The sequence below is a fragment of the Simochromis diagramma genome, unplaced genomic scaffold (genome assembly GCF_900408965.1).
Source record: "Simochromis diagramma unplaced genomic scaffold, fSimDia1.1 OVJJ01000603.1, whole genome shotgun sequence".
Classification (NCBI taxonomy): Eukaryota; Metazoa; Chordata; class Actinopteri; order Cichliformes; family Cichlidae; genus Simochromis; species Simochromis diagramma.
The window spans coordinates 12,675,275-12,695,356 of NW_024387414.1; the positions used below are offsets into that span (position 1 = coordinate 12,675,275).

Consider the following 20,082-nt stretch of genomic DNA (forward strand, 5'->3'; position numbering starts at 1 on the left):
TATCGCCTTTGGGCTTTTGGAGCCTTGACCTGACTTTTAAAAAATAATTGGGGAAAAAAGCACTATGCTGCTAAAAAGAAATCGATATTTGCAAAATTTTGCCTAAATATATATTTTACCTGGTTAATGTGTGTGGCGGGGCGTGGTCTGCAGCGCCGCTGCAGGGGAGGCGGACGCACCTGAGCGGCACCCGCAATCACGCCTCGCCGCCTTAAAGTCTGTGCTCTCTCTGCTGTTGTGTTGTCGGTCTGTGAGCTGAAAAGCTACAGCCAGCTGTATGCGTACAGCAACCGTGTGTGAAAAGTGGTCTGAAATGACCCGCTGCTGCCGTGGTATGTTTACAATGGGACTTCTGCTCCTGAACCTCTGCACACAGCGTCTGCAAATCGGGGCTGTACAAAGTCACTTTCATCTTTACGCAGGACTGTAAGCTGTCGTCTGTGAGGCGTGAGCGGTGTTTGTTTTTAACATAGTTCACGGTGGAGAACAGCTGCTGACATAATGTGGATCCGAAGATCCATAATTGGCCTACCTGGGGTTGAAAGTCTCATAAATGCACGGCATTTAGGCTTCTGTCAGTGTGACACGTATTTTGAGCGATGAAAAAATTATAAAATATAATTTTATTGTTATATTTCAATATTACAATAATCTTCCAATTTAGAAGTACAAGTTAAAAAAGAACTAACATAAATAAAATACACTTCAGCTAATTACTTCTAATTGATTTCCCCAAACCACGCAGAGCCGCAGTACAAGGACTGAAGAGCCGCATGCGGCTCCGGAGCCGGAGGTTGCCGACCCCTGGGCTAGACCAATGACTGTAGAAAGTCATGAAAAGCGGCCAGTATCCAAAGAAAACCATCAAAAAGCCTTCAGAAAGCCTGCGCAACTATTGCATAGGAGCACTTTAGAAATTAAATTAAATTATTATTAAATTAAAATATCTTGGACATATGGATTTTTTTTTAAAAACTTGTTTTAAAAAGTATATGAAGTATATAATTTCCCTCCTCAAAGATCTGACACGAGGTGTCCGCTTGTATCATTTATTTGAATTATAAATAAGGAATCCTCTGTCTTTAAGTGGCTGTAATGCATCAGATGTAATTACAGACATGCTTTCACACCAATGAGTGCTCATCAAATGTAATCAGACTAATAAGTGACTTTACAATTATATTGAATAACCAGCTCTGCCTGGAAAACAGCTTCATCGGACATTAAATTCATTATCCTTTATTGCATTTACTGTATATCTGAGATTATTCTTTCAGTAAACTCTTGTTCAAACTGGTGCCTGCTCTTTAAAGCAGGAAGAAACACGTCAGCGCTTTCCTAACTTGTGAGTGCTTCTGAGACACAGGGAGAAAGTGATATCAGTCGAAACATGAAGACACAGGGAGAGGCGTGGAGAGCAAGCATTTAACAAGGCAATAGTCAATACAAGGATGGTGTATATAACAGTTGGAAGCCAATGGAGGTGGAAAGAACTGCAGGCTTCCTTGTTTGGTGAGCTGTAAGGAGATTACTTACCACCGGCCACAACATCTTATCCTCTAAATCCCTCTCTAACACCAGGCAGCCTGCAGCGAATACAGATCTTATGCTCCTTGTTGCCACCCAATCCAGGAACTTTTTCTATCTAGGGTGCAGGATATAATCAGCACAATATAAAACAAGAAGAAAAGTATAGACCCTGCCAAACTTTAATAAAAAATAAAAATACATAAATATATAACAAGGCTTTGGGGGGCTTAAAAGATTACAAATCAAAACAATGTACTTGAGCCAAATCCAAAATAATGACAAGTAGCAAAATAACTATTAACTTAAGGCTCTTGCAATACAGAACTGAATGTAAAATTAACATGTTGCAATGCTAAAGATGAGGTAAACTGCAAGTGATTTATAAAGTTTTTAAGCAGTTTTTTTTTTTTTTAAAGTTTCACTTACAGAGAAGAAACTCCTCACACCTACTTCACATTAGGTGCCATCTCACATAGTTTTGACTCCCTTTGAGTGAGAGCAGGATAAGAGATTACACTAAGGCTGGCAGATGACCAACTTGAACATCTGAAGATTTGTTTTGATCATAGCGGCATGTTTTCTTTTTCTTAAACTACATTAATTAGTTCAGCCAACCCACAAGACTCACCGCTGCCGTCAGAGGCCTCTTTAGCTAAAATTCTCCATTAGCCACACACAAACGAATGTGTGTAAATCTATAGCAGCTCTCTGTCAGCAGTAAACAGATATTTATAGTATAAAAACTAGCAGCAGTATATTTTCTTGGGACACATTGGCCTCCTTAATACCAACAGAGCATTGTCTAAATGCCACAGCGGTGCTGCTGACCATGTCCGTTCCTTGTTTTCCTCTGCTGGTTGTTTCCAGCAGGATAAAAACACCAAAGCTCAAATAATTTCAAACTGGTTTCTTTAACATGACAGTTCATTGTATTCGAATGGCCTCAACAGTCATCAGATCTCAATCCAATAGAGCACTGTAGGGATGCGGTGTAACCAGAGATTTGCATCTTGTATGCAGAGTGAACAAATCTGCAGCAACAGCGTGATGCCATCATGTCAAAATGGAACAAAGTCTCTGAGGAATGTTTCCAGCATCTTGTTGAATTTATGGCACAAAGCATTAAGGTAGTTCTGAAGGCAAAAAGGCAAGACGTACCTGATATATAACACTCCTAAGCCAGTAAAGACACCAAAGATTGATTTATTTTTGTCTAATCCAGTTTATTCTTCAATAAAACAAAAAAAGGGTGAAGAGGAGAAGCAAACGGTAAAGCAAAAGAAAAATTATAGAATTTTACACAAGTGACCTTCTCACTTGATATCTTAACAACCAAAAGAAAATTCAGCTCTAAACTTCAGTGTAAGTTTGAAATGCAAAATGTTAACAAGGTTAAATAAGTTTTTATTTAGGATACCAAATATTCATTCATTACGCATTCTGTTTCCATTTTTTCTACACTCCATCTGGAAAACCTTTGGAAGGTAATTATTTACTGATTTTAACTTTCAGCACACTGACTCCAGCCCTATGCCCTCCATCTACAGCGCAACAAGAAAGAGGGATAACGAATTAAACGAGAGAAAATAGAGCAATCAATACAGGGAAAGATGAGAAAACCAAAGAGAAGCACAGGAAGAGGAGAATGCATGTGATCTCATCATGCTAGCTAGAAATCGCAACTTATAGTAAGGGATATTAAAGTACTGGTAAAAAGGAATCAAATACGCCCATACAAAATCTTGCTTCAAAGCTGGGAACAAAGATAACTAAAAAACATGATGAGACCCAGACTGCCATCAGGAACTGCTACTGCAGCTTCAGATCAAATTATGTATACAGCAACGTTAGATTTTACCTGTTTGTGCTCAATGTGACCAACAGCTGAGCGCATAAAATATCACCAGAGTCAAACTGTGTATGATAGCAAAAGTACAGTAATGTGTAACAATGCAGACATTCCAGGTCCAAGTCCAAATCATAAGAACGCTTTATCCCTCACATCCTGTAAATTTTGTCGTGCTGAAGTTTGTACACATCCTGAAAAAGATTATGGATGTGAAGAGGAAATGTCTTTATGTGGAAGGTTTGCACATAATAAAGAGATAAGAGAGACAAAAAGAGGAAGACAAAATCTTCAAGTCTTCCTCAGTCACATCCTGACACTGAAGACAGGTCTCAGTTATTCAAGGACAAACGGTTTACAGTTCCCACCACCACTGTGTGCGTGTCTGAGTCCAAGACAGCCTGCAAGTTCTGAATATATGGACTTAGACTTCCAACAGTTTTATCATCCACAGTGGCAGAAACAGCCTCACAGAATCCTAAATGAATGGAAAAAAATTGTGTTGTGTAGAATAGGAGAGAAGGATGGAAGTTGATGGGAGGAGGGAAGACTGAGCTTCAGTATCCTGAGGTGGATGATTTTAACAGGTGTTTGTGTTTCTAGAGGTTAAGGGTTATGGGTGATCGATGGCCAGGGGGGGTAAGACACTGAATTAAACTGAGGCTCGCTTGCTCGTTTGTTTCACAAAGTCCGTGCTTGGCGCAGAGTACAAAGCAGCTCTGGTCTGATTTTGAGGTAAAGAGCACAGTCTATAAACAGCGCCAAAGCCAAGGAGTACATGAAAGATAACCTTTTCTTTCTCCTCCTCCTCCTCCTCAGTTTCTTCCTTTCCTTTTCTGAGGTAAAGAGTAAAGTCTGGCTTCCAAGAAATACACTTGTATAAAGCATTGCATTTCTTGTCTTATTCATGTCATCTTACTTCATTCATTTTTATGAAGTCGAGAGTTTGCAACAAAAGGGAACAAACTGTATATTTCCTTTGCTCTTTATTGTTTTGTCTTTCCTTGGTTTGTTTTTTTCCAAAAGGCAGCAGGGATATAATCAAGCCAACAAAAGCAGAAAACAACCAAGATAGGCGATAGTGGAATTCAAAAAGAGCAAGCATAGTTTTAAGAGAAAAAAGGTGGAGGTTTGTATCTCCACTCTCACAAAAAAAAGCAAAAATCTCGAGGAAAAAAAAAAGACAAGAAAATAATATCCCTGTTAAAGATTCTTCTGAGGGAACGACTATTCAAGAGCACTCTTCCCCGATGCGCTGGCATGAGCGGCCCACCTTGCGGTCTAGCTTAACCATTTTGAGGACGGCGTCCTGACGTCCACGGCCCATGTGGTCAAACAGACACTCGTGCTGCTCTGGAAGCCGATGGAGCATACAGAAGACATAACCTAAAGGACGGGTTTGGGGTTGTGGATAAAAGAGACAAGGAGGGATTAATTTGTTGCCTTAAGTAAATGCACAAATATTGCAGTTGTAACTGTACACACTGCAGTTAATACATGCACTAAAGAAAAAAGATATGGCTACATAAAGCACACCTAAAACAATTTAACTAGAAATAAAATCAAAAGAGTAGCATTACTTTTAGATGCCAGTAAAGGTCGATAATCATTTAGTCTTTAGATATACTTTTTAAATGGTCAAGGGCAGATAACATGTACTACTTGCCACAGTGCCCGTGTGTCAAAGAAGACATTCTACTTGATCGCTTCCTCTTTCAATGCTATTCCGTTTTTCAGTAGATAGCGTTTCCTCCCTCTAACTACTGTAGCACTTTCAACAAAAAGCCCTGCCAATGGTGGAGGCTCGTTAAGCTCAGGGAAGCTCGTTAGCTTTCATCATCTTAAATTCATTCATTAATACACATAATAACGCTACTGGCATTTAATAAGTAGTGATTAAAGGCCCAGTTTAACATCTGGTTTCTAGGCAATTAAAACCTATACAATTACAGCACACGCGAGTGGATTAGAAGGGAGGAAAGTTGTGTCACGTTGGACAGAATATTCCCCCTATTAGAAACTTAGAAACCACAAATCAAAAATTTTGTCCTCTGCTCACTGCTGGTATTTTCTAACAAAATGGTGAACTGAGTTCTTCTGTAAAATTAATGAACTGGGAAGAGACGTTGTGACTTGAGAATGTATTTTGTGATGCAAAAAACAATCTGTGAGTATACTGTAAGTTTCAAAGATTTTACAGCTAAAATCCAACATGTCTAAAATATTTATTTTACGTAGAGGCAAAAATGAATAAAGGATGAGGAAGAGCTGATGTGTGCACACACGCTGTAAAGGAAACCCTTAAACATATCCAGTTATATGCCTGGAAAATGTCAGACTGCAAGTATAATAACAGCTTGTGTGTCTGGACCTGTCAATCCCTACTTCTGTACACCAAAAACAGACCTGGCTGCACTGCCTCTTTACCAAGGCCCAAACTGTCTCTTGCACCTGCAGCATACCACCCTTGGTTAGAAACATAGCAGATGAAGACCTTCACCTCTGGGGTTCTTCTCTGGATAACATCTATGCCTTGGTCTTGGGTGCTTCCTCCTAATCTAACCTCTAAATCTAATTGCCAGTGAGTGAGTCACCAGTTATTGTATGGCAGACATTAATTAATAGGCTAATTATTTACAAAGTGTTTTTTCATTGTCCCTGTTGCTTTACAACATGTAGCAGGCTAGCAAGGTCAAACAAACTGCAGCCACTGTGTGATTAAACCGTGCTGTATGCCCAGATTAATAATTACTTAAACCAAAGCTTACTGTCATGTTTTGAAGTAAGGTCAGAAGGCCAACAAGAAATCAAGTTTTAAGGTTGTAGTACTCCCTGTTCTCATCGTCTGTTGATCGTCTTTCTGACTTTAGAAGAATTTTACATTTTAGCCACACATAAATAATTGAGAGAGATTTTCCATTTTCCCCATTATGGGAAAAATCACAGAAGTCATGTTTAGAAATTAGCAGGACCACTGTTATTAGGTTAAAAGGAAATGCTTTGGTTCCTTCATCTGTTAGGTCTCCACATTAAAAGATATGATATAATTAGCTGTTCAATTCCAGTGCCTTCACTCTGTGTTATATTAATACCTAGTACGATAAATAGCAACTGTGTAAAAGCAGAAAACTACTGAGACTAACAGCATCGGATCAGATTCACTACTTGAGCTATTTTTTCACCCCCAATACAATCTGAAAAGCATTCATCCTTTCAGCTCATTATCAGACCTTCTTGGCTTACACTGTGGAACATTCTGCAGAACCATTAGCAAAGTAATCTGCAATTACTGCAACAGTCAGAAATCACTATAATTGCCACCATTTTCCCCTTTCAGTCTGTAAAAAGCATGTTTTCATAGTAAGCACTGGACTATTAAGGATGGATAGCCCGTGTATTAAGCAGCACCTGGTGGAAAAAAAGGGCAAGTCAATTTTCAATTTAGAAATTATTGCATTGGTTTAAGCAGATTGGTCTTTAAGTAGTGAAGAGCTCTGACTTTTCAAGTACTTTAATTTGTATGCAAACAAGTTGATTAGCAAGCCAAGTATTGGTTTGAACTACATTAGTGTTTGTGGTAATTGGCTTATGTTTTATGTGCAATGTGAAACATTGAGGCTTTCCTGTAATGGTCCCTCAAGGCTTGCAAAAGCAGTGATATATATATATTTTTTTTCAACACACAAAGAAATGTCCAGGTAACGGTGCTGTGCTGGACACATAATTCACAAAACTATTACAAAGCTAACCGAAGTGTACTTATGTATGTATCTGCATATTAACATAAGGTAATAACATGGTCTAAGGTGATATCTTTATGAAGTTAACAGTATTATGCATGTACTTAATGATAATGCCCCTTTGCGTAAGTGTTCATGTGATGCGTATGTTAATACTGTACATATGAAATTGTGTCATCATACCACAGCGACAGGAACCCAGCTCTTGCTGTACCAGCTCCAGTTTGGTTTGGCAGCGATGGCAACGCTTACGGCTCCGCTGTTTAGAGCCACTGCGAGACGAGGATGAAGACGATGATGATGATGATGAAGACTCCTCACCCTCTGGGATCCCACCTACTCTCGCTCGTTTCTCAGGTGAAACATCACTTTCTGAATCTGAGGCTTAGAAGAGAGAGAAAAATAAGTTAAAAAAAACAAAACATTTGGCTACAACTGTTTTGCTTAATTGTTGATTTTGTTGTTGTTTTTAGATCAGGCATTGCCAGTTAGAGCCCTGCAACAAAGGAACTGAACTTAAACTCAGCTTTTCATTTTTCTTTCAAACCCACTTTTACATTTTCATTCTTAATTTATTTGTTTATTTTACTTGTCATGTTACTAAGACTGTTGTTGTTGCTTTAGTGTGTATTTTGTAGCCATGTTTTAAATGGTGCTAAACAAATAAAATTTATACATCTAAGAAAAATAGTTCCTAGAGATTCTCTTAACGCAATGAAACACTGAAAGTCTGGAGCTACATTAAGCTGACTTTCAGCAAAATGAATAGCAATATTGTAATAGCTTAAGAGTATTTTGCATCTTTATTCTGCTTCTATTGAGTTAAATCAGACTAGACTGTGATTACATTACATGTAAAAATTCATTCAATGAAAATTTGTACTGCAGACACAAAAATGCAAAGTGTAACAAATTTAAAATGGTTTGAAATAATAAATCTAAAGCAACTGAAGCCAAAATCCTTCTTTACTTTTTATTACCATGGAATAAATAATACAAAACCTGAGGAACCTAAGAAAAACTCCAATACACCATTGTCAGAATTGGTCTATTCTGTAACTGGGATTGCACAGACGATGGCAAACTGGAACTAAACTCTTCTTTGTGTTAAATTAAAAAAAAAAAAAAAAAAAAAAAGGAAGAGCGAGATTGATAGTTCTCCTGCATTAAATTATGTGCAGCCCAGCACCTGAGACAGCAAGAGAATGTAGCAAGGTTTCACTGGTTGGCTAGAATTTCAACTCAGCTTTTCTCATCAATCCTGCAGACTTTTTCACTGGCCTGGCCGAAATGCAGATCAGCGCTCAATAAATCTCTGAGAACTAGGCCAAGCTGAACAGTTAGATCCCCTCCTAGTCTGCTCCATCGATCCCTTTGTGTGTATGTGTGTCTGCACATGTGCAATTGCATGTTGTGGAAAAAAAATTCATTCTTGCCTGCTTTTTGTTATCCTAGAAGATCTCGGCACCCAATTTAGCAAGCTGTAACATCAAATTTAAATGTAAGTGAACAACTATAAGTTAAAGGAGGAAAATATGTGAAGGCAGGGCATTTGCACTGTAAACTGATGAGCGGTTGGTTGACTTAATGTGGTTTTAATTCAAGATTAAATATTGTACAAAAAGGTAAAGTCAAAGTGTATCCAGTGTCTAAAATGAAATACAGATGGCCCCCAATTTAGAGAGATTGTAAAAAGTGAAATGTCAACTCAACCAACAGTAAAAGGTTTAAATGACGCTGTGTGAGTATGTGTATTACTAGACATGATCCCGCTTTTTTAGACAAGGGATCAGCATGTTCACACACCTTTACTGAGCCTATCCTACTCTGTACTAGACATTGTCGTGTGTGAGTGTGCCCGCATGAGTTTAGCAAGTTGTGCCACCTAAGGGTGAAAGAACAATAAAAGCAATCTGCAATAGGAAATAGTCTGGCTGTTTTATAGACCTCATTCAGTAGTTTCCCATTAGTGCTAATGATAATGCTGTCCTTCACAGATGCACATGTGGTGTGCCACTGTGACCCATTTCCTCTTCATTAATCAAAATCTATGTTTTTAATCTATAGAATCAAATGAAGATGCTGCTAACCATGAAGCTACAATTCTCTTTCTATGTGACTTTTGCCATTTAAATCTCCATACTGCATGTCGATGTTATCATTCCGCGCAACAACTACATGTGGATATACTGCATATTCATGGTGTTCATTCACTCTAGTACAGCATGATTGGCTTTACATTTGCCTTGGCACATTCTGCTGCATCAGTAATATCCTGCTGTCCGCTACTTGTCCTGGAAGAACCATTAACCCAGCCATGTTGGATCAGTTATATGCTATTGACGCTAATGGGTCCTCCAATTTGAACTTTCTAAGTGCACATGACTAAAACATACAAACAAAATGCAACAGTGTATATTGTAGTAGTATAGAACTGAGGTATACCTGACTCAAATGTACGTTTTGTCGGAGTGGAGAATGAACCCAAGACTGTGTCGTTGCTGGATGCTCCTGAGGCAGAAAATAGTTTAAAAAAAAAAAAGAAAAGAAAAAAAAGAAGGGAAAGAGATTAAAATGAGTAAAAGAACCAAAGAAGAAGGAAAAGAAGATTAGTTTCTTACTTTAATGTGATTTTTCAACTGAAAAAATTATTTAGCAATTTAAAAAAAAAAAAAATGTAAAAAGAAAAAATCTGCAATTGAAGATCAAAATTACTAATTGTATAAATATCTCAAGCCCTTTAGACATGTAAATGAATGTTTAAACTGTATTAGATTGACAGACTAGGTGATGTGTTACAGGAACACTGTTAGGCCCAGAGTTTAAAACCCTAAGAGGCTGAGGACAAAAGCTGTCGAGGAATCTGCTGGTGGTTGCCCAGATACTCGGGTACCATCTTCAATATGGAAGCAGGATGAAAAGACTGTGACTGAGGCGTGCGAAATCCTTTATTATGCAATGAGGGTTTTTTTTCCTCCTTGCAGCAACTATGATAGATATCTGTGAAGGAAAGGCCGCAGTGTGCATGTGTACAGGCTGGAGCCAGCCAAGAGGCAGTGTGGCTGTGGGTGGTAAAAAGATAAAGAGTTGCACCAAATATGTGTTATATGATCCACCTGTTCCTTATATAGTTTTAAAGGAGTTTGTAAAAAGTGTGTAACACTAGGAATGCAACCGAGTCAAATATCTTGACTTTTTCAAGAATGGTGACATTAAACACTTTCCTAGCTAGTAATGTGGTATTATTTACTCAGTCTAAGCAATATGATTCTATGATTACATCCAAATGATTTTCTGCTGTGGAGCCAAATATTTGAGCATCAGTTTCAGGCATTAAATTGAAATACATTCAGTCACTATATATATATATATATATATATATATATACACACACACACACACACACACACTAAAAGAATAACAAACACCCAGCTCGCCCCTGCGGGCGGTTTATCCTTCAAGCTCGGGTCCTCTACCAGAGGCCTGGGAGCTTCAGGGTCCTGCACAGTATCTTAGCTGTTCCCAGGACTGCGCTCTTCTGGACAGAGATCTCCAATATTGTTCCCGGGATCTGCTGGAGCCACTCGCCTAGCTTGAGAGTCACCGCACCTAGTGCTCCGATTACCACGGGGACCACAGTCACCTTCACCCTCCACATCCTCTCGAGCTCTTCTCTAAGCCCTTGGTATTTCTCCAGCTTCTCGTATTCCTTCTTTCTGATATTGCTGTCATTCGGAACCGCTACATCGATCACTACGGCAGTCTTCTTCTGTTTGTCTACCACCACTATGTCCGGTTGGTTAGCCACCACCATTTTGTCCGTCTGTATCTGGAAGTCCCACAGGATCTTAGCTCTGTCATTCTCCACCACCCTTTGGGGCGTCTCCCATTTTGACCTCGGAACTTCCAGGCCATATTCGGCACAGATGTTTCTGTATACTATGCCGGCCACTTGGTTATGGCGTTCCATATATGCCCTGCCTGCTAGCATCTTGCACCCTGCTGTTATGTGCTGGATTGTCTCAGGGGCATCTTTACACAGCCTGCACCTGGGGTTTTGCCTGGTGTGATAGACCCCAGCCTCTATGGATCTTGTACTCAGAGCTTGTTCTTGTGCTGCCATAATTAGTGTCTCTGTGCTGTCCTTCCATGATGGTTCCTCGTCTACCTCCTCTTTCTTGGGTTTCTGCTGCCTGAGGTATTCACTGAGCACTCTGTCAGTTGGGGCCATCTTCCCAATGTATTCTTGGATGTTCGTTGTCTCATCCTGGACTGTGGTGCTGACACTCACCAGTCCTTCCGCTTAGCGTACAGCCTCAGGGTGCTGGACTTGGGGTGAAACCCTCCATGTATGGTAAGGAGCTTTCTTGTCTTTATGTCAGTGGCTTCTATCTCCTCCTTTGGCCAACGTATTATACCAGCTGGGTACCTGATCACGGGCAGGGCGTAGGTGTTGATAGCCTGGATCTTGTTCTTACCGTTCAGCTGACTCCTTAGGACTTGCCTGACCCTCTGCAGGTACTTTGTGGTTGCAGCTTTCCTAGCTGCCTCTTCATGGTTCCCATTCGCCTGCGGGATCCCCGGGTACTTGTAACTGTCCTCTATGTCTGCAATGTTGCCTTCTGGTAGTTCAATCCCCTCAGTTCTGACTACCTTCCCTCTCTTTGTTATCATCTGACTACACTTCTCCAGCCCGAATGACATCCCGATGTCACTGCTGTATATCCTGATAGTGTGGATCAGTGAGTCGATGTCTCGTTCACTCTTGGCATACAGCTTGATGTCATCCATGTACAGGAGGTGGCTGACAACTGCTCCGTTCCGTAGTCTGTATCCTTCTTGTAATCAATCCAGGCAGTGCACAGGTTGGTCAGCCTGGTCTTGCAGGCTCGGCTGACTGTTCTGTCTACCAGTAGCTGGTGTTTTGCGCCGCTGGTATTCTTGCCAATCCCTTTCTGTGCCCCGCTCATGTATTGACCCATGTGCCTGTTCATCTTAGCCGATATGATGCCTGACAGGAGCTTCCATGTAATACTGAGGCAGGTTATTGGTCGGTAGTTGGATGGGACCGGTCCCTTCTTGGGGTCCTTGGGGATCAGGACTGTCCGACCTTCGGTTAGCCATTCCAGATGTCTCTCGTCAACTAGCAGCTGGTTCATTTGTGCTGCCAGACCCTCGTGGAGTGCAGTCAGCTTTTTCAGCCAGTAGGCGTGAACCATGTCAGGGCCTGGTGCTGTCCAACTCTTCATACTAGAAACCCTTGCTTGGATTTCTGCCACCGTGATGGTTACTGGACCCTGTTCAGGGAGGTCACTGTGGTCTGCCCTCAGATCTACTAGCCACTGAGCATTGCTGTTATGGGTTGTGTCCGTCTCCCATATGCTCTTCCAGTATTGCTCCGTCTCCAGCCTTGGTGGTGCTGTTCTCTTATTGTTCCCTTGCCACTGAGAGTACACCTTTGCTGGTTCAGTGGAGAACAGCTGGTTTATTCTCCTGCCTTCTATCTCTCTGGTGTACCTCCTCAAGCGGCTGGCCAAGGCTGTGAGTCTTTGCTTGGCAGTTTCCAAGGCCTCAGGTATGGACAGCTTGCTGTATTTTTTATGCACCTTCTTTGTCGCATCTTTCTGCAACTCCGTTAGTTGGCTAACCTCCCTCCGTGCTACTTTGATCTTGCCCTCTAGCCTCCTTCTCCATGGAGGGTACTGCCCCTTGTGGCTGTTCAACTTGTAGCCAAGCATCTCAATGATCACTGCTGCCGTATTGTAGATCAGCTTGTTAGTCTCGGTAAGCGTGGCTGTAGGTATCATCCGTAGTGCTGCATTAACATCATCGAGCAGACCTTCTGGTACTTCCCGTAATCTTGGTAACCGGCTACGGGGGATCCAGGTTTCAAGCTTGGCCATGATCCTATCTTTCAGGTCAGTTCCTCTCGCACTCAACGATCCTTCTCCTGTCGCACTTGGGGCTTTGTACCCAATCTCGGGTGGGGGTGATGATATCTCCCCCCTGACCTGGCGTCCTGCCTCCCCCTTGCTGTAGCATTTATGTTGTACCTCATCAATCTCTAGCTGTGAGAGCAGTCCCTTCTTTTGAATGTTGGAACACTGAGCTACTAGTTGTTTCGCCTTCACTGTGGATGTTGGGTATTGAAGAATCCATAGGTCCCTCATCCTATTCATGTAACCCCTTCCGCCAGGGTTACTTGCGTAATAGCATTCCAACAACGCCCTGTTTTCGTCTCTTGCCCACCGATGCTTTCTTGTTCAAGTAGCCCACTTCTCGTCAGGGTGCCCTGGTTCCTCAACACCTGACGTGGACATTGTTGATCCGGGCGACGTCCGAGCCGGCATGCCTTCATATTTATCTGTCTCGCTCATGTCTGCGGTAGGCTCACTTAGCATAGGGGGTCTAGCCTTACAGTTTTCGTCTTTTATTATTTTAATAACATAAAGAAAGACCAGCTTAGTGTGGCATTTTTTATACCATTTCTGCACATCGTTTTGTAGCCACTTTATTTTTCTGTTATGAATTGGCCTCCACAAATAACCTTGTCACTGTATAGCAATGACTGATGCCCTGGCAATTGTAGGTGTCCTCTTAAAACCTTCACTTCTGAATAGATGCCCTTTCCTATCATTCTATCTGTGCCATGAGGACAAATATAGCCAGGACAGGGATACTGCAGCTGCTGCTTGAGCTGGCAGAATCTACTAACAGTGTTCCACAGAAAAATGCTCTCATCTAAAAGCTCTGGTTTTGACAACTCAATTTTATAAAGGCACACATTAACTCACTTCTAAATTTGAAATCTACGAATCATACATTGTTTCCATGTGTAGGGCGCACATTACAAATTACACACATTATATTACAAAGCCTTGAAGTTCATAATATTTTAAAGTGTAAATGTTCTCTACCCACAGATCCAAAGGAAAAAACTTGCTGATTGTCTTACCGTCCTGAACAGGTAGAGATGTCACTCCTATCTCTCCGGGCAAAGGGTCGTCTGATATGAGGGACTGACTAATGCTGTTGTTTGTTTCATTACAGAACATGTCTGCTTGACTGGTGTTAGAGTTTGAAGAAGCCTTTGGAGCACAGTCGTCGTTTGGCTGTTTCTTTTGAGTGTCTATGGAAACATGGACATGAGGACATTTTCTTTGTTTGGAGGTTTTAAGACAGAAAAATCAGTCAACAAACTCCCACTAAAACAATAACTTACCTGCAAAACATTTTGAGCAGAGATTCATGGTTTTGCTTGACCTGAGGAAAAGGAATGCGACGCAATTGTGTTAATAGAGCAGTCTGAGTGTTAAAAACAGTTTTGCAGTAAAAGGTATAAGATAAAACAGACAAGAGGCTAAGATAAAAGTGAGAGTGAGCGGTGAAATGTATCTTTTTGGCTATATTTTTGCTCATGTACACTTACAAAAACTTACAAAGACTATTTTTATTTATTTTTTTCTTGATTAAATCAATTTTAAACACATTTCATACAACTATCCAGTTTTCAAAACTCAAGAAAACAAACCTGTCACACATAGTGTCTGTACAATGTAAAATAAACTGATTTGTTGCAGTACAAACTAAAGTATGGATTATTGCTACAAATACAGGGCGTATCAAAAAGAATCTTCTGACTTCAAAGTACTTTAATTCTGCAGACATTCACCAGTAACGATCGAAACACGTACTGTTAGAGAGAGGGGCTTTCTGAGTTTCATCTGGTTCCCAGTATATATCATAACAGAATTATCTTTGAGTTTGATCAGTTTGATTGTACAGACATAAGTGCGTCGGGGGGGGGGGGGGGGGGGGGGGGGGGGGACGACGACGACATATTGAGCAGCTGTGAATACAAAACATAGGTTTTGTATGTAAAACTTTATAGTCAGCCATGTATTTTAAAATGTACCACAAACTTTTATGTTCATTACCTAAAGAAATTGGATAATTCTTTTTGACACACACTGGACATGCCAGTCCTCCCATGTATTTACCAGAACAATCTGAACAGTCAATATAAGTACAGATTTACATTATGTTTCTGTGTTTTGGATTTAGATTCTTTCTGTCTCACTTTGATCACAAGGTTCTTAAAACTACTTTAAGATGAGCTGAACAAAAGTCAACTAGTTCCCTCTGATTGTTATGAAATTCCCCATAGTATGTTAATGGGGATACAGACTCAAAGCTAGTGGTTAGCAGTAAGGGTTAAAGTATCAGTGTGGTAGTTAGAGTTCTCTCAACATACTTTTCCTTCCTGAAGGCAGATAAAGACTTTTGATATAAGTTATTTATTGTCATGGAGCCTTGCTGATTTCAGTGGCACAGCTCTTTCACAACAGATGGCTCTGGGTTTAGTCTGAGAAAGGCTCCTCTCATTTCCTCTCCAGCCTTCGTCCTTACTGTCTGTGCACTGAGCGTGACGGTCGCTGCTATCAGTCACATTCTATTTATTTTGGGCGCTCCATTGCACACCTTTGTCCTCATTTCTAAATGTGGGGTCAGCTGCAGTCAACCTGAGGGCTTTCTGTCAGTCTCCTGGTGTGTAGTCTCAGGTATAAAAGGGAAAGGATGAAGCAAGAAGTTAGGAAAGAGGAGAAACCTCATCATTACATGCAGGCAGGGAGGAAGCCAATGCTGGGTAAACATCAAGTCATATCCTCTTATCAACCTTACAATCAGAGGTAATCAAACTACAGATTCATTAAGGAAATTAAAAGGGTGAGGAAGGGTGAGAAAAACTATGCAGGAGAAAAAACAGCTCCATGGCTGTTAAGCTGACTGAAGCCTGAACAGAGTGCACACAACATGTCTATTTCATAGTTGGCCTACTGCTGTTACTAATGAGAATATCTGATTGGAACAGACAGGAAGACAGGCTCCACTACCTCTGTGATTCAGCCTGAGTGACACAAAGGAGTGAGATATTGGAAGGGTGATAAATGTTTTGAAGAAATTAGTTTTTAACAATTTTTCTTGACATGAGCAGGTAAATGAAAGACAACATAAATACAGCTAGAACTCAGGTGACAGAAAGCAATCAAAGCATAGTATCACCAGTGCATGTGGCTCAATTACTTTTAAGATGATGGTATACATTTACTGGGGGTAAAAAGTAACGGCAAAGGACTGAACTGTTTTAGTTTTATGTTACTGGGGAAGCAGACATACCATGCAGTTCTTCATGTGTGCTAGAAATACCTATTTTATTTTATTTTTGGCGATGTGTTTCTCAAAAGAAACTGTAAGGGTGGCACATTATCAAACAAACACCCAATTTTGAATTCAAACGGTAATCTTTAATACACTAAAATTGAAGGTCATACTTTGGAAAGAATAGCTCTTAGATTGCCTAAAGGATTTTTAATGTTTTGCTCAATGCTAATTTCCATAATTATGCTTTTTTTTCCCCCCCTCCCCATCCTCTTACACACACAGAAAAATGCCTGGAGAGAACACTGACCTGAACAGTTTTAAGAAAACTAGCTTATTGACATTTCATAAAAGACAACTTAGCATTACCCTTACAACTTACACAGCTGAGCAGTCAACTGGAACATAGACGGATAAGCAGATCAGGTGGCTGCTTGCGAGTAGATCTCACAAATAGAAGAAAGTTAAATAGGAAGGGACATTTGATGCTAAACTATAGAGTTTGGATGCATCATTGCTGACTTTTGTAACATCCTATTATAGTACCGAACAGCTTGTTCTCTGCTTTGGCTTTCTTTCTGAAAATGACACAATCTACAAACTACTGCGAGGCACACAATCAGTGCTTGTATTGATCCAAAATGTTTTGGTGTGGATAGCAATACAGAACAAGTTATTAAACTAAGTGACTGGGTAATTACTTGACTAATCCAGTCATTTTGCATAGCCTTGTCAACAGCGATCGCCATTTTCAGCATTATACATCTTTTCTGCTAGTATGAAATCTTTTAAATGGGCTGGTGCTATCATGATTTTGCCATTCAGTACAAATAAAATGTTTTATATCCATGTGGGTACATGATGATATAAAATATGGATTCAATAAGTGAATTATTGTTTATGTCCAAGGCAACTTAAAAACTGCTTTCCCAAAACTGTTAAAATAAATGTGGCCAAGAAATGGTTGAAGTTCACTCTGTCATAGCAGCCACATTAAAATATGTTTTCTCACAGCCTAACTGCAAAATTTAGAAAATCATTCATTAGTAAAATAATCAGAAGACACAAAATAAATGTGCCCTTTTTTGCACCTACTCACATACGGACTACAAGTGGAGGTCACGGAAATGGGTGAAGTGCTGACGACAACATGCTATGTTACCATAAATGTACTAAAAGCTTAAGTTAGTGTTGACTTATTCCTTGTCAGTTTAATTAAATACCTCGTACCTGACCTTCTAAAATTTGTCTGAGAAAAAAAATATATATATAAAAACTGAACTTTTTAGAAAGAGCAAGTGTCTGATACTAATTGTGACAGTATTCACTTTCATTTTCCCAATATGAACTTTTGGAATACTCATATTTATGTATAACAGCCAAATATTTTCAGAAGCAGTGCAAGACGTTTTCAATCAATTTATGCATCCTTACAGCCCAGCAAACAGTTATTTCTGGCCAAGATATGTGCCTGTGTCCTTGGTACCATTACAACGGATACCACCACTGGTAGCAGATAAGTTGTTGGAGGATGGCATAAAAAATGAGTCTAAATAAATAATACTCGCTATCCAAGTAACAGAACTTATGCAGTCCACACTCATAATTGTTGATACTTATTAACTTGTTTTTAAAGCAAATCTGTGGTCTACTTAAAACATTTAAAAAAAAATTACAGACATTTGATGTACTAAAAAAATAAAAATATTGAGCCATCATGCTTAGTTTGGTACTGTAACAAACCCATTTAAACGCTTCTCCCAAGGCCAAGGCGGTATGGATATGATTATTTGCGTGCCAACTCCACAGATATTTAAATGCTTCATAAACTCTAGTCAGGTAGAAAAAACTGATGCCTTTGGTCATGGAAAACACATTCTCTGATGAGAGCTGGTGACTGACATTGCAGTGTCAAGTCAAGTCAAGATTTGTATTGTACGTCATTTCCATACTAATCCAAAGGTTAATGAATAAAGTGGCATTTTTGTAAAATATACACAAACGGAATGAGATACTTGTGAGTTCCAATAGTCTCATTTCACTTTGTGAGAACTAATTTTGGGGTCCTCTCTTGTCTGGCTAAGTGCTACATTTCTCTGATTTTTTACCACTGAGCTGAAAACTTAAGACTACAAGTGTTTATAAATGCCTATCATAAATACGTCCACCAAAGTACAATATTTTGCATCCATTTTTTCCTAAAATACAACAATGTGGGCTACTTTTGTGGGCTAAAATTCGACATTTGAAGAACTAGCCAAAGAGTGATAACACTAATACATTTTTCAACCGGTCCATATTACAAAACCTAATTTGGGCTCATATGTGTTGCAGAGTTAACATATGCCTCAACACACATGAATCAAATTGTACACAGCAGGATTATTGCACAGTGCCAGTTTGTCTGTGCCACCCCGGCACATTCAGTTTAAAGTACCAGTTGCCCGTTTCTTTCTGCTAGAGTCTGGTTCATGGAGACACTTTGATGTCTCTAACTAACTGCTTCATGCATGAACTTAACACGTTAACTATCCAGTTGATTAACACTTTCACACATGTCGCGTAACCTGGAAGGCTTACCCCAGATTCCCTACCCTGCTTCCTTCCTTTACAGGAGAAGGTTACCGAGGCCAACTGGTGTTAGCTAGTAGCTAATGCTACAAAACAATGGGGAGGGGGTAATAAGGAGAAAAGCAGCTCATCCCTGTTTGAGCTGCTAATGCTAGTGGCTATCGACTCTGCTAGCTACTGGCAGAGAAAGAAAGCGTTAGAAAGCGAGACGTTTGACAGGTTATTCTGCTTACCCCCAGAACCCACAGGGGCAGCGAGGGGGTATAACGTTAACGTTACTCGGAGGCTTGCTGCCCTCGCTCCCCGTGTCGCCCATGTCTGTCTCCCGTGTCAAGCTGTCGGTATAGCAGGTGAATCCGTGGATGGAGTGAGGGCCTCGTATTTGCGTTTAGATCCCCTTGGCTTTGATAAGCATACAACCGTCACTCTGCCCAGATAATTCTTCCGAGTTTCAGTGTAGGGTGGACAATTTGACGACACAAGCGGCCACCTAGTCCGTCAAATTAAAGTAGTTGAAGTCGACGTTAAGACGCTGGGGCCGTCAAAGCCAGCAACGGACGGAACCACCGGGGATCCTGGGCCGATCAGCTGGAGTGAGGAACGAACCACTGGCAGAGAGGGGGAGGTGTGTGAGGAACACGAAGAACAAAAGTTAGATTGACGTGTTTGTACAAACTGTTAAGGGACACGGAATAACGACATAATAATTGTTAGCATTGTGTATACAGAAATGACATTTGAACTAGGTAAATGACTCATTTAAAATAATTCATTTTTTCAGATTCATTTTAGAAGCGTTATCATGGTATGATCCAGACAAAACCACAGTTAAAAAGCCCAGAGCTCTGAAAGTGTCTCTGAGAGTGTTTTGTTCACTTAAAAACAAAGTTATCCTCCCAGGATGTATCTTAGAAATGTAAAATGATGTGATAGGCTGTGACAGACCCTTTTCACTGGACATATTTTGACGCGTCTCGGTAGCAGTTAAAAAAACAAAACGAAACAAAACAAAGCCCCCAAAAAACATGTAAAAACAAAATTAAAACTGTAGTATGCATAGTTATTATAAAGGAATATTTAAAACGCAAACAAAAACATCTGAATTTAAAAATCTAGATAGATAAAAAGATAGATAAGGCTTTATTTTTAAGATGTTAAAAATAGCACAAAATGTAAGGAAAACGATAATAATAATAAATAACTTAACTTCCCATAAGAGGTAAAAAGAAGCATGCG

The 20,082-nt window shown here is 40.1% G+C and overlaps 1 protein-coding gene across 2 annotated transcripts; it reads right to left on the reverse strand.

Moving 5' to 3' along the window:
• Positions 1 to 1,928: 1,928 nt before the first annotated feature.
• Positions 1,929 to 19,451, reverse strand: LOC120721319 (AN1-type zinc finger protein 3-like). 2 transcript variants are annotated; one of them, XM_040011568.1, is made up of 6 exons: positions 19,080 to 19,448; positions 14,339 to 14,379; positions 14,072 to 14,245; positions 9,562 to 9,627; positions 7,300 to 7,500; positions 1,929 to 4,762 (listed from the first exon to the last, which is right to left on the reverse strand). In XM_040011568.1, exons 1-6 carry the CDS (start codon positions 19,160 to 19,162, stop codon positions 4,608 to 4,610), a joined length of 720 nt encoding a protein of 239 aa, XP_039867502.1. In that variant the 5' UTR covers positions 19,163 to 19,448; the 3' UTR covers positions 1,929 to 4,607. The 2 variants fall into 2 exon arrangements, with proteins under 2 accessions (XP_039867502.1, XP_039867503.1); XM_040011569.1 differs by lacking the exon at positions 9,562 to 9,627 and having other exon boundaries at positions 19,080 to 19,451.
• Between the last annotated feature and the right edge of the window lie 631 nt (positions 19,452 to 20,082).

Coding starts and splice junctions, on each gene's coding strand:
- LOC120721319 (XM_040011568.1), bottom strand. CDS start 19,162: ATGGGCGACACGGGGAGCGAGGGCAGCAAGCCTCCGAGTAACGTTAAC. Junction 14,380..19,079: donor TGCCCCTGTGGGTTCTGGGG/GTAAGCAGAATA, acceptor CCTTTTCCTCAG/GTCAAGCAAAACCATGAATC. Junction 7,501..9,561: donor AAAACGTACATTTGAGTCAG/GTATACCTCAGT, acceptor CTCTCTTCTAAG/CCTCAGATTCAGAAAGTGAT.